Source organism: Ochotona princeps, chromosome 32, assembly GCF_030435755.1.
Source record: "Ochotona princeps isolate mOchPri1 chromosome 32, mOchPri1.hap1, whole genome shotgun sequence".
NCBI classification, from domain to species: Eukaryota; Metazoa; Chordata; class Mammalia; order Lagomorpha; family Ochotonidae; genus Ochotona; species Ochotona princeps.
In genome coordinates, this window is record NC_080863.1 from 12930151 (window position 1) to 12943085 (window position 12935).

The 12935-nt window shown below is 37.0% G+C and overlaps 1 protein-coding gene across 1 annotated transcript in view; it reads right to left on the bottom strand.

Annotated features, from left to right (window-relative positions):
- The window catches only part of PCLO (piccolo presynaptic cytomatrix protein), a 371035-nt gene that overhangs the window by 120411 nt on the left and 237689 nt on the right, over window positions 1–12935 (bottom strand). Inside the window, exons 8-9 of the mRNA XM_058657508.1 lie at window positions 9825–9961; window positions 4937–5027 (exon numbers count right to left, since the gene is read on the bottom strand). Coding sequence (XP_058513491.1) covers window positions 4937–5027; window positions 9825–9961 — 228 coding nt within the window. The remainder of the gene's footprint in view (window positions 1–4936; window positions 5028–9824; window positions 9962–12935) is intronic.

The window sequence follows — 12935 nt, forward strand, 5'->3', positions numbered from 1 at the left end:
AAATTGGGGCAACACGTGACAGAGTGACTCAGTCCACTGCTTGCAAAGCCATCATCCACATGGGCAAAGGTTTGTGTCCTTAAGCTCAATTTCTGACCCATTTTCCTGCTAAAGTGGAACAGAGCAGAAGGTGACTCAAGTGCTTGGGACCCCGTCACCTGCCTGGAAGACAGAAATAAAGTTCTTGATTCAAACTCAACTCTAACCTCCCAGTGATTTTGTGGGTGACTCAGTGAACGGAAGAGCTCTCTCTCTCTCTCTCTCTCTCTTTCTCCCCTCCTGCTTCTCTAATTCTTCCAGATACAACAAGTTCTTAAAAAAGAACTTTCCTCCTTCGAAAAAAGCAGGCATTATCATAGGCTAGCTACAATATGGGGGAAAGTTGAACCTTCAGATACTGTTTACTGTACAGTAACATGGTACATTGAACTGAAAAGTTGGTGAAGTAGATTAGTTTACATTCCAGAAATTTCACATGTAGGGTAATTAGTCAACAAAAATATAAATCTATCTAGACTAAAAATTTTCTGCAAATTTTTTAAGCTAAAGAAAATCTGGTGGATGGACAAAGTTCAGAATATTCAAGCAATGAATTATATTCAGTAATTAAAAGGAGTAACCCACTGATGTAGTTAAGCATTTCTGGAAAGTGAGAGAAGTCAGACAAGAAAATTGCTTACCGTTACTCCAATTAGATAAAATGCTTAAGAAAGGCAAACACACAAACTGAAAGTGATCAGTAGTTATTGACAACTGGGCAAGAGTCATGGAAAGTAATTTGTAGTCATCTGCAGGAAATGTTTCGTAATGACTGAAATTTCGAAGTCAAGATCTTGGTACTAGATGAACAGTTCCATACATGTATGAAGGCTACTGATTTGTACACCAAGAATGTTCACTTATGTTATGCAAACTATGTCTTGATAAACCTACTTAAAGAATCATAAAAAAAAAAAAAAGCTGTCCCCACTTGTTAAGGCTACTAAGATCCGATGAAATATGTTGTAATTTTTCTCCAGGTCCTAAAAACCCCAAAACATGGTGACTAATGAAAAATGAGCCACTATTTCCCAAGAATAAGCTGATATCTTCAAAAACTTAACAGCATCTTTAACATTCTTCACTATTATAGTTGCTAATTAGTCTATTTAGCCTTGCAGATGTAGTCAGCCCATTAGGGAAATATATATAGCAGATGCTTTTTTAAAAACCAGAACAAAATTTCCCTGGTTTGTTTCAAACAGCTGTGGAACTGTAGATGGAATTCTAAACGAGGGCAAGAAACAGAGAAAACAGACTCATTTCTTGAGTATGACTTTTTTTTTTTGCTCACTTTTTTTTGTTGTTACTTCTTCTAAGGAGAGCAAATAGCTTTAGTTGAGTATGTGGTTAGTGCAAGGTTCTGTTTCAGGTTCACTTATCATTGTATAAGATATATGAAGCACTTCATATTTAATCAATGAACAAACTTATTCTCAAAAATTGAATAGGAATTGCAGCTGAATTCCATTGAATAGGAATTGCAGCTGAAGATCCATCACAAATATTCATGATTCACAAACTCTGTTCCCCTCACCCTCCTGCCTCGTGCTTGGTTGAACAGACGTTCGAAATTGTTGTGGCATATATGTGTGTTTGTGTGTACAATACTTCTACGTAGATGTATGTATAAACAATAAAGTTTACAAATTTTCTAATTTCGTCTCATTTTTTCCTAAAATTGTATGGAAATATTTATGTTTCAAATCTCCTAGCCGTATTATTGCAGGTTGAAGATCAAAGTCTTTGCTGTATTCAGTTTATAAATCCAACCCTCCACCCCCAAATTAAGTCACAGCATTAGTATGAAATGGATGAGAATAAAGTAATAATTATTTAAGATTATACCCGGTATGAATTATGGAAACTTTCACAAATCATTTTCTATATTTTTCAAAGTTTTCTAATAGGGCAAAAACTATAGACATGTGAATGCTAATGATGCTGATTGGATAAGTATTTCCTGTGTACATGTGTTGAGACATCACACCACACCCTACAAATGTGAACAGTGATTACATATTGATATAAAAAGAATAAAATATAAAATAAAAATCCCTCTCCTTGTCTCTGTACTCTGACATTCAAGTAAAATAAAGAAATCTTTAAAAAAAACAACAATAACTTCTTAATGTCACTCCATATTTAACCAGTTAAGCTGGGCTCTTGGTTGAGCAGCAGATATCCCAGAAATTAACAAGCATAAATACAACTTTGATGGGCTTTGTCTGCCACTGATGTAGAACTTGTAAACACTGGTTTTCCAAAAATTGTCATTTTCAAATTTTGGTACTGCATATACGTATATTAACAGCAATATAAGGGACTAGAGATTTGCTTGCAAGCAAGATGAATTATTTCAAAGCATTACATTTAACACGCGATCATGTTTCTTAAGCCACATGGAAAATACAGTCAGTAATAATCAATCATGGTAAATATAAGAAGAAATATCTCTATTGTTATTTCAAGTATTTGCCAGGAAGGCGAGTAGAGAGATGTAACAGCACAGAGTTACCAATTTATCATTCACAATGGTTACCATATTTTGTCAACTTGCAAAGTTTATATACACAGGAAACTGGATTTAGTTTGAAGATAGAATATTTAGAACAAGGAATTGATAGCTTTCTTTCTTCTTATTTCTTTCTCTAGTTGAAGTCAAAGGTGGAAAAAAAGGAGTTGGGGAAGATAACAGTAAGGTACAAAGGACAATTAATCAAAAACAGCCTAACCGGCGGCGTGGCCTAGCAGCTAAAGTCCTCGCCTTGAGCACGCCGGGATCCCATATGGGTGCCGGTTCTTATCCCGACAGCTCCACTTCCCATCCAGCTCCCTGCTTGTGGCCTGGGAAAGCAGTGGAGGACAGCCCAAAGCTTTGGGACCCTGCACCCGCGTGGGAGACCTGGAAGAGGTTCCTGGTTCCCGGCATCGGATCGGCATGCACCGGCCCGTTGCGGCTCACTTGGGGAGTGAAACATCGGATGGAAGATCTTCCTCTCTGTCTCTCCTCCTCTCTGTATATCTGACTTTGTAATAAAAATAAATCTTTAAAAAAAAAAAAACAGCCTAAAACCAATACCACAGTTAGAAAAGAGGCATTGGTATAAGGTTCTGAGCTCAGAAAACAAATGGTTTGAAGACGGCTACTTTAAATTATGAAAAAATAATTTTGGCACTTTAAGAAACCATTGCATTATTTTGCTTTGTGAAATGGAAGTAACTAAAATGGCTTTGAGCAAGTCATCATTTCTACAGAAGGAGTCCAGGGTTTTAAAATTCACTCTTGAACCCTTCTTCAGTTGTTAAAATACAACTGAACAGCAATAGTACTATGAAAGGTTAAGTTATCTTTCCATTGATGACATAAAATTACCTAAACAAAAGAAAACTACGATATTAAGCTCCTAATTTGTTCATTGCATAATCATATAAAAACAGGAAAATCTACTCCACATGCACATTTTTCATGGCCTAAAATTTGCGAGGAATGACAGGAATTACACTGAAGAAACATTTTATGTCTTATGTTGTATCAGTGCTAAGAGGAAAACCCAGCATATACACCAAGTTACCTCTACTGTCTACATGCATATGATACACGAATATATATTTATGAATAATTTCTATTCAGACATGTTGTGCATGAGACATAAAGAATATGCTTGAGAGAGAACTCAAGCTGCAGCTTCCATGGTTGTGCACGAGCCAGACTGGATGCAGGACAGACAGGGCTGGGCTGCAGTTCGTGCCTTTACATACAGAAACTGGGGCTGGGAGTAGGCCCAGTTTGGGATGTCACCTGAGTAGGGTGCAGCACCTGCTGGTGTGCTTAAAGACTGGGCCTCTGTCAGGTTGGGTGGGCTAGGCTACAGAGAACCCATCAATTTGGATGAGAGATAGGGCTCGGGGACGAAATGACCAGGCCGCTGCATTCACCAGTATGTGTGTTGGCTTGAGCAGGTTATGAACCAATTCTAACCCAACTCTAACCCAACTCTGGCTGGTACACACAAGAGTCAAGTCTGAGATCACACCAGACGAGGTTTCTTGGGGGACTCCCCAACTAGGTGAGTGGACTCAAACTCTGGCAACATGGAAAATCACAATAGATGTGGTTTGATGTATATGGAGTACAGGTGTCAGGACTGGATCTCCACAGCTGCTGATGGCTGTATAGTGGAAACCATGCCCAAATGCACATGGGAGACATGACATCCAGCTTATCTAGGCCAACAGAGGATGTTGAGTGGCCTCGTCAAAGGATGGAAAACAGAACAAATTGACCACTCTCCTGGCCGTACTTTGCAATATATTCCTGGGCCTCCAGATGCACTAAGGTGGACTTTGTCAGCCAATAGGCCTTGGAAAGATTTTCTCAACCCAGGTACAATAGAGCCAATGACAACTCGGAAGTATCAAAATCCCTCAGTTAACCCTTGAAACATTCTTCCCCCACAATAGGGTCTAAAAGACATCATCAAATGACCGTCTTCCATCCCCACTGCTGATGTTTGACAGCATGGAGTGGCCCCTCCCTTCCTCTGCTGTGGACACAGGAGAAGAAAAGATGGAAACATTTGTCCCACCTTGCTCCATATCTTGACCCTCCCCACCCAACGGGAGACCCATTGTCAACCCTGCAAACCATATTATATAAAAAATTTAAAAAGAAAGGAATGATCTCAAGGAAATCTTTTCACATTAATGATTATGTTATATATAATGTTTTATATTCAAGTGTAGAGCCTGCTTCGCCTTTTCTGAAATACAACTTTTTTATATAAAAGTGGTGCTTTTTTTTTTTTAATGTTTAATGAACTGTCTATGCTGACATCAAACAAATACCTCGGTCTAACACCAGAATTGCAAAAATGAGCTTATTTGCTCTGCTTACCTGAAACTGTATGATCCTTAGAGTCTCTTGTTATTTTTATTCTCGCATGAGGAAAGATGTAGTGAACAGTCTTCCCGTTCATTTGTATGATCTAAGACATACACGTAATAAATAAAAAAGACACTGTTAAAGATAGCTATGTAGCAATAGATAGAACTGTTTCATTCTAAAACAAGCGTATTGATTACATCAGTGAAAATGTCTTAGCAGCTTCGAACGATAATGTAGTCACCTTGGACGCAACATAAATATTACTTTCTGAGTTCATTACACTCATCACAGGTGTAACCAACTACACTCAAGCTGTTTACTGTGCGAAATTGATGAGCACATGTAACAGATTCTGAAGAACATTTCTTATTCCAGTCATATGTACTAAATATTGATGGACAATGTACATGAAACATGCTGGCTACAAGGAATGCTCTGGGCAATATAGAAATGGAAATACAATTTTTCTTAAACTTTTTAGCCATTAATTGGTGCTATGGGAGAAATGTCAGAAAATTAGTACTCCACACCACGATCACTGTAATTACTCCCCCCTTACTTTGTGAAGAAGCGACTATAGTTGCCACTACAATACTGACATCTCATATGAGCATGGGTTCAAGTCACATGGCTGCCTGTTAACATGCGCAGGAAGGAAGTGAAAGCTGGCCAGCGTGCATGGGCTCCTGTCACCCATCAGGGAGACCAGCATGAAGCTACAGGCTCCCATCTTAGACCTGCTCCAGCCTTTGCCTTTGCAATCGTTTGGGGAGTGAACTAGCAGAAGGAAAATCAATCTTTCTTTCCAACTGTCTTTCAAATCATTTTTTTTTCCCCAAGGAACAGCGTTATTTTGCCTGATTGTCTTGTTGAATTATACCTCTACTGAGCCTTTAGAAGGTTTAATGTACTTTGAGACTACTCCTGTACAAATAAAGGCTTTTCTCATTTCAATACTTCCTAAAGGCTTCTTGGGACTCAGTGGTTTTGATATTAGTAGTGTTACTCCTTATTTACTATGGAAATTTCTTTGTGTAGAAGAAGTAACACGCAAAACTATCATTGCAAGTCTGACTTCAATAGTCATGGCCCAAATGAACAGGAACTACAAACTGTCTTATCTTTGTTCCCACCCAATGAATGGGGTTTCTGAAAAATGAATCAGCAAATTCAAGTTCATGCTTTCTCTCTCTGTACACACACACACACACACACACACTACATACGTACATACATTATCAGGGAGCTGCATGGGAAATAGAACAACCAGGACAAAAACTGGTGCCCAGGGGCCCGGCGGCGTGGCCTAGCAGCTAAAGTCCTCGCCTTGAGCACGCCGCGGGATCCCATATGGTCGCCGGTTCTAATCCCGACAGCTCCACTTCCCATCCAGCTCCCTGCTTGTGGCCTGGGAAAGCAGTCGAGGACGGCCCAAAGCTTTGGGACCCTGCACCCGCGTGGGAGACCTGGAAGAGGTTCCTGGTTCCCGGCTTTGGATCAGCGCGCACTGGCCCATTGCGGCTCACTTGGGGAGTGAATCATAGGACGGAAGATCTTCCTCTCTGTATATCTGACTTTGTAATAAAAATAAATCTTAAAAAAAAAAAAAAAAAAACCGGTGCCCATACTGGTGCAGCAAGCAGCGTTACCTGTCACAACACAAAGCCAGCTTCTGCTTTCAAAAGAGTTTGTGAAATGATGGAAGACAGAAATAGTAAAATATTTATTTATATATATTTTAACAGAATTATAGTATTGTGAAATTTTATCTACTATCTGGGACAACTTTCAGCTTGCATTAGAAATGAAATATAATTTTTAATATATAGACTTCATACTACTTATTTAAGTAAGAAGGATTGGTACTCTCACATTCATAGCAACTCAATTTATCATAGCTACATTCAATAAATCCAGATGTCCACTAACTTACGACTGAATAAAAAAGTGTACTCAGCCATAAGAAATAATGAAACATTATCTTTTACAACAAAATGAATGCAACTGAAACCATTATGCTTAGTGAAAAAAGCCAGTCCTCAAAAGATAAATGTTTTTCCTGATCTATGTAACTAACACACAGAGTACAAAAACATAATCAATATGACTGAAATTAACCTTTTGAGATTGGATTGCTGCTTACAGCCTTTTTTCATGTACTCTTGATAACCATTTTTTTTCCTGCTTGCTATTTTTGAATTCTTTACCTAATGGAGTGTTATGCCTTGTTAAGGCAACTAAAGTATGTTTTAAAAATTTGAAAAAAGAAAAGAGATGGATAGGTGGGAATTTTGGCAATGGGGTGGGAAGTCTCACTGTGTTCTATATTGCAAATTACATGAAATCCATCCATCTTAGAGAAGTAACAAATAAAACTTAAAAATGAAAGATTGTGGAAGCACCAGCATAAAACATTAAACAGAATTAGGACTGACAGGATCCCACTGTCTTCTCGTTTTCTCTCTCTTTCCTTCCCTGCCCTAACGTGATTTAGAAAATTTTTATTCTTTTTATTAAAAGTAACCTGTGTGGATTGAAAATTCAACTGTTTCGGTACATTTGTTGAACAAAGATGTATCGGAAAACTGCGACGATAATGCACTCCAGCAAACACAGATTGAAAAATTGTTAAAATTTTGTATATTAAATAAGACAGGCATTGATAAATGCAAGCTGAGCTTGCAGTCTTTATTTTTCATTATGGTTGTGGTAATCAGTCAAGCCAGAAAACTCATATAAATGCTTTGCAAACTGCTGAGAACCTATGCAGAGCTACAGCAGTAAGACCTTATATCCATGTTGCCTCCTCTTCTCTCCCTTTAGTCTCCTCTCTTCTCTCTTCAATCACCCTATTCCCTCATCATTTCTCCTACTCTTCTCCTTCTTTCTCTTTCCTTCCTCTTTTATTCTGTATTTAAGGATTTTTGTGTTTTTTTTTTTAATGGAAAAGTATGTATTTAAAATTGAACAATTATTAGATACGAGTGGATTGTCCGTCGTGCACAGATAATATTTGAAAATATTATTTTATCTCAAATACTTTCTCACGTCATGTATCATTGGATAATGATTTTGAAAAGTTCTCTTTGCAAAGAATAAATCCCCAAACAGAATTTTCTGTTTTGGCATTCTCTCAAATTTTGGTGTTGGGGTAAAGCCAATGTAATTTTGTAGTACATCTATTGTACAATTAAAACAATAATAATTTCCATATTTTTAACAGAGATTTACTGTCCAGTCGTTTATATCACTTTCACGTACACCTAGAATGATATTCGACAAAGGGATATTTACATGATTGTGAGTTTCATGGCATGTCATATAATCTTTTATAGATTGAGATTATCTGTAACCAGATACATTAGTCTAAATTAACAAATCAAAATCATAAACAACCACAGTTATGATCAACATAACCAAGAATCATAGAAAGCAGAGGCATATTTCCCGAGTGAAAACTTGACCGAGCTCAGCTTCTCTTGGGCATCATTATTGATGACTACTGGCACAACAGAAGCTGCTTCTGCCAAATAAGAGCAAGAATGAGACTGGGGGCAGGACTGATCCAAAGCTGTTCCCTAATCCTCTTCTCAAGCAGCTGGTCTCTGGATTACTGTCTAGGCAATTCTGCACTCACAGAAATATTGCTTGTATCTCCTTCAGAATAAAGATATCATCTCACCTACAAGTATTCCAAAAGGAATACTTTCCATGAATTGAGAATTGATATTTATGCAATAGCTGTTTTGACAACCTTTGCTTTACTTATAGACACAGTAGTCAATAATCCCACTTAAAATTCACAGATGTTAGATGCTGGGAACAATGCAGATGGTCAGGTTCCTGCACTGTCGAACAGCGTACATTTGAATATGGATGCAATAGAGAGGTACTGCTCTCCAGTTGCTCAGAGCTCAACATGTGCTGAACAGGGCATGACTGGTGCACAAACACTGAGCACAGAGTTTTGGGGAAAGGGTGCTAGTAGTATCAGTTAAATCTTCTTGCAAGTAGGAGCATGTACACAGAAACCTGAGTGACAGCACAGTTAACCAGGAGAGGGAAGGAGGAACAGTGTCCTCCTGTGAGAGAAAACAGAACACGCAAGTAGAAAGTCCAGTAGAAAGGGTGGTTCTTTCCAAGAACTTCGTGACTTCAAAGTGGGCATCAGCCAGACAGTGATGCATTGGCATTGGTCAAGATGTAGGGACTCCTACAGGATAACTTAGGGCTTCATGCAAGTGAAAAAAGTCATCTCTCTGATGGAATGATCCTAATGAGTACACCACCTGCAAATACCTGATCTGCTAAGCCACTGACTCAGGGACACTTGGCTTCCGGTGGAAATTCCTTCAATTTTTCCAGCAGTTAACATTATACATGCTTCTGGAAATTGAATTCAAAACAATCAAAAAATAATGCAAGAAACTACCACCTCCTTGTAACAGAGTCTATGTGCTACCAGTTCTCCTTTCCTCAAGTGAAGTCTTCCTTCTCTTAACGAACTTGGTTTGTTCATCCTTTTATTTGTTATTCTAACGCCCTGATGAGATAGAAAAGCACTGAAAATTCTTCAAATTTTTATTACTCCAATATTCCATAAATTGTTCAATAGCTCGGTATGTTCTCTTTAGAAGATTATATAGTACATATTTATCTACTACAGGAATGAATGGTAAGTACAACAGCTATGCTTTGTTTTCAATCCATCACAGGTGATAAAATCCATCACAGGACAAAAATTTACTCCTTTAAGTGAGTGCAAATTAATCAAACATCCTGTTCATTTTTAGATAACTGAAACCATTAGAAGGTATAATTGAGATTTTTTTGTTTTGTTTTGTTGTTTTGATTTTGCCATTGATAAATGCAGCAAACTGTTGAATGCAGTACTTACTTGTTCTTGATGTTGACTGAGCGGCCTAGAGTGGACCAGTCTTTCTGGCAGCTTTCTGTCCAAACCATGCCCGTTTTCCAAACGAGATTCCCTGGGTTTATCAAACCAATCAGTTTCCTCACGACGCAGGTGATAGGCTTTGGAGACCAAGGAGACATCACACATTGCAACCAAAACTAACAGAAGACGACAGAGGGGAGCAGATGTTCTGCAGTACCAACATGCACTAGGCTTGTTAACCAGAACATGCGTTTGAAACACAACTCCAATGGGATCAGAAAAAAGCATTTTTATTATTACGTGAACATCAGCTACTGTGATGCAAATTTTGTACCATAAGATAAACTAGAAAAAAAAACCACATCAAAATCAATGTAAGGTAAAATAAAGAAAATCATATTTTATATCCAAAGGGAAGTTTCTCCCCTGACCCCAGATACAGGGGGAAAAATGATAAAATAATAAATAAATACATAAATACATTTAAAATTTTTTTGTATCCAGAGAGAAAGGAAATTTAGACAATAAGGAAAAATGAAGAAAATATTCAGGAAGAGTAATTTCACTGAAGCTCTGCCCATCAGTATCCACCTGTTCATCCATCCCTATAACTTACTGCTAATCATTGACAAAAAGTGTTTTTTAAGTTTGGAAGCTCACGTTGCCTTTTTATTACATCAAACCAGCGGTAATATGAAACTTCTGGCATTTCCACTAGTTTTTTGAAACTATGACAATCACAGATGAACAAAAATACTTAATTCCAAGAATAGATCAGATGTTCTTGACAGGAAAATTTGTGTGATGAGTCTTTCAAGTCTTAATATTGACTATTAGATTTTTTTTCTCAAAAAGATGTATTTATTCTTATTGCAAAGCCAGATATACGGAGATGAGGAGAGATAGAAAGGAAGATCTTCTGTCTGATGATTCACTCCCCAAATGACCGCAATGGCCAAAACTGAGCCGATCTAAAGTCAGGAGCCAGGAGCGTTCTCCAGGTCTCCCATATGGGTACAGGGTCCCAAGGTTTTGGATCATCCTCAACTGCTTTCCCAGGCCACAGCAGGGAGCTGGATGGGAAGCGGGGTCGCTGGGATTAGAATCGGCTCCCATATGGGATCCTGGTGCGTTCAAACAAGGACTTTAGCTGCTAGGCCACTGTGCCAGGCCCCAGAATTTTATAATAAAAACAAAATGGTCATTAGAAGGAACTCCGATATAAGAAGAAGATTTACAGTTAACCGAGTGATTTAAATGGGTATGTTTTGTAAAATTTGATACAATAAAATACTTTTAGCAATTGCAATTATATTTAAAGTATGCAGTTATTTTACAAGTTTTGTTCATTTGTTAGTATTTGTTAGTTTATTAAGGTTGTGTTATGGTGGCTCAACATCCTTTCATTTGCTCGGTCGTTTCTTGTGTTGTTTTTTTTTTAAAACATGTGTGTACCTTGACTTTGTCTAGACAAGTAAGGCAAAACTGCAACCTCAAGAAAATTCATCAGTTTGTCTCAACTTGTAATTATATACCTTGATTTTCTGTTATTTCATATAACAAACATTTAAACCAATGAGAATGTCAACTCTCCTTAGCATAAGGAATTTAGAATCAACCAAGAATAAATGAATCAACCAAGACTAAATGCATCTACTTTTATGTTGCATGAAATAAATGTTTATAGCTGTATTTTAAAATATTAACACTGTCTCTTTAACTTTATAATAACATCTTACCAATTAATTTAAATAATCTGCTAATTGTTAGAATATTATTTTAAACTAGCTAGTGTTTTCTTGAATCTTGAATGTAAAGTACAAACGGTTTCAGGATTTCAGATTGCGCACAGGCAACAGGTATACAAATAGTGTAAATCAGTATCAAACATTGGTAAAAATTTTTTAAAAGTCCTAAGTATATCAGGGCCAGCTGATGGTTCAATTGGCTAATCTTCTGCTTGCAACTGGCAGCATCCCTTATGGCTGCTGGTTCATGTCCTGACTGCTCTACTTCCCATCCAGCTCCCTGCTTGTGGCCTGGGAAAAGCGGTCCAGGATGGCCCAAAGCCTTGGGACCCTGTACCTGCATGGAAAACCTGGAAGAGGCTCCTGGCTCCTGGCTTCAGATCGGCTCAATTCCAGCCATTTGGGAAATAAACTGGCAGATGGAAGATTTTTCTCTTTGTCTCCCCTTCTCTCAGTAAATCTGTCTTTCCAATAAAAGTGAATAAAGCTTCTTTTTTTAAAAAAAATCTATATATATTAATAGTTATCTGGGGACATGTGATGAAGTACCAACAAAATACTTGTGGTTGCAGAAATAAATATAACATGCCTGTTTCTACTTTACTTCAAGCTAACAGTCATCAATATTAGGTAACACAAATTACAATTATCTAAATTTTATCTTGAGTGAGGTTTTTCAAAATTAACTAGCAGCCTAAGAACACATCTGAAAAACGTTTTATATTCTAGAGAGTTTAACTAAATTCACAAAGTAGATAACTCTTTAGAAGTAGTTTTGTCTACCTATCAGTATATGACTTCTTCCATGTTATAGTTTAGTTACATACATAACATTGAAACATATGAATTAAATTTGCTAATAATCGTTTAAAAAAAAATTCCCAACATCTTGAGTTCATAAATGTCAGCAGTTACATAACCAGGAAGGCATCATTTCTCATTTTCCCTTTAAAAATTCAATATTCTGACTTTTTTTGGATGTGTTAAAGGCAAGAAAGTCAGCATTACAAAAGAAAAGTTGATCATCATTCATTACAAGAAAATTAGTATGTTAACATGATTGATATAAAGCCACAGGAAATATTTAACTTTTTACATTCATTTTTTTAAAGATAATCAAAATACATATACACAGTATATTTGTAATTTGTTACAGTTTTCTTTGTCTAATCCTATATCAAACACTATTGCTTGACTAATAAAAGATATATTTTACTTCAATCTCATTTAAAGTAGTTTTTAGATTTTTATTTATATATGAATTTATTGTTATATATAAATATATTATAAATACCCAGTTCATACTGTTGCATCATTTTAGCCAAATGATTTTTTTTATATTTATTTGATCATTATAAATATA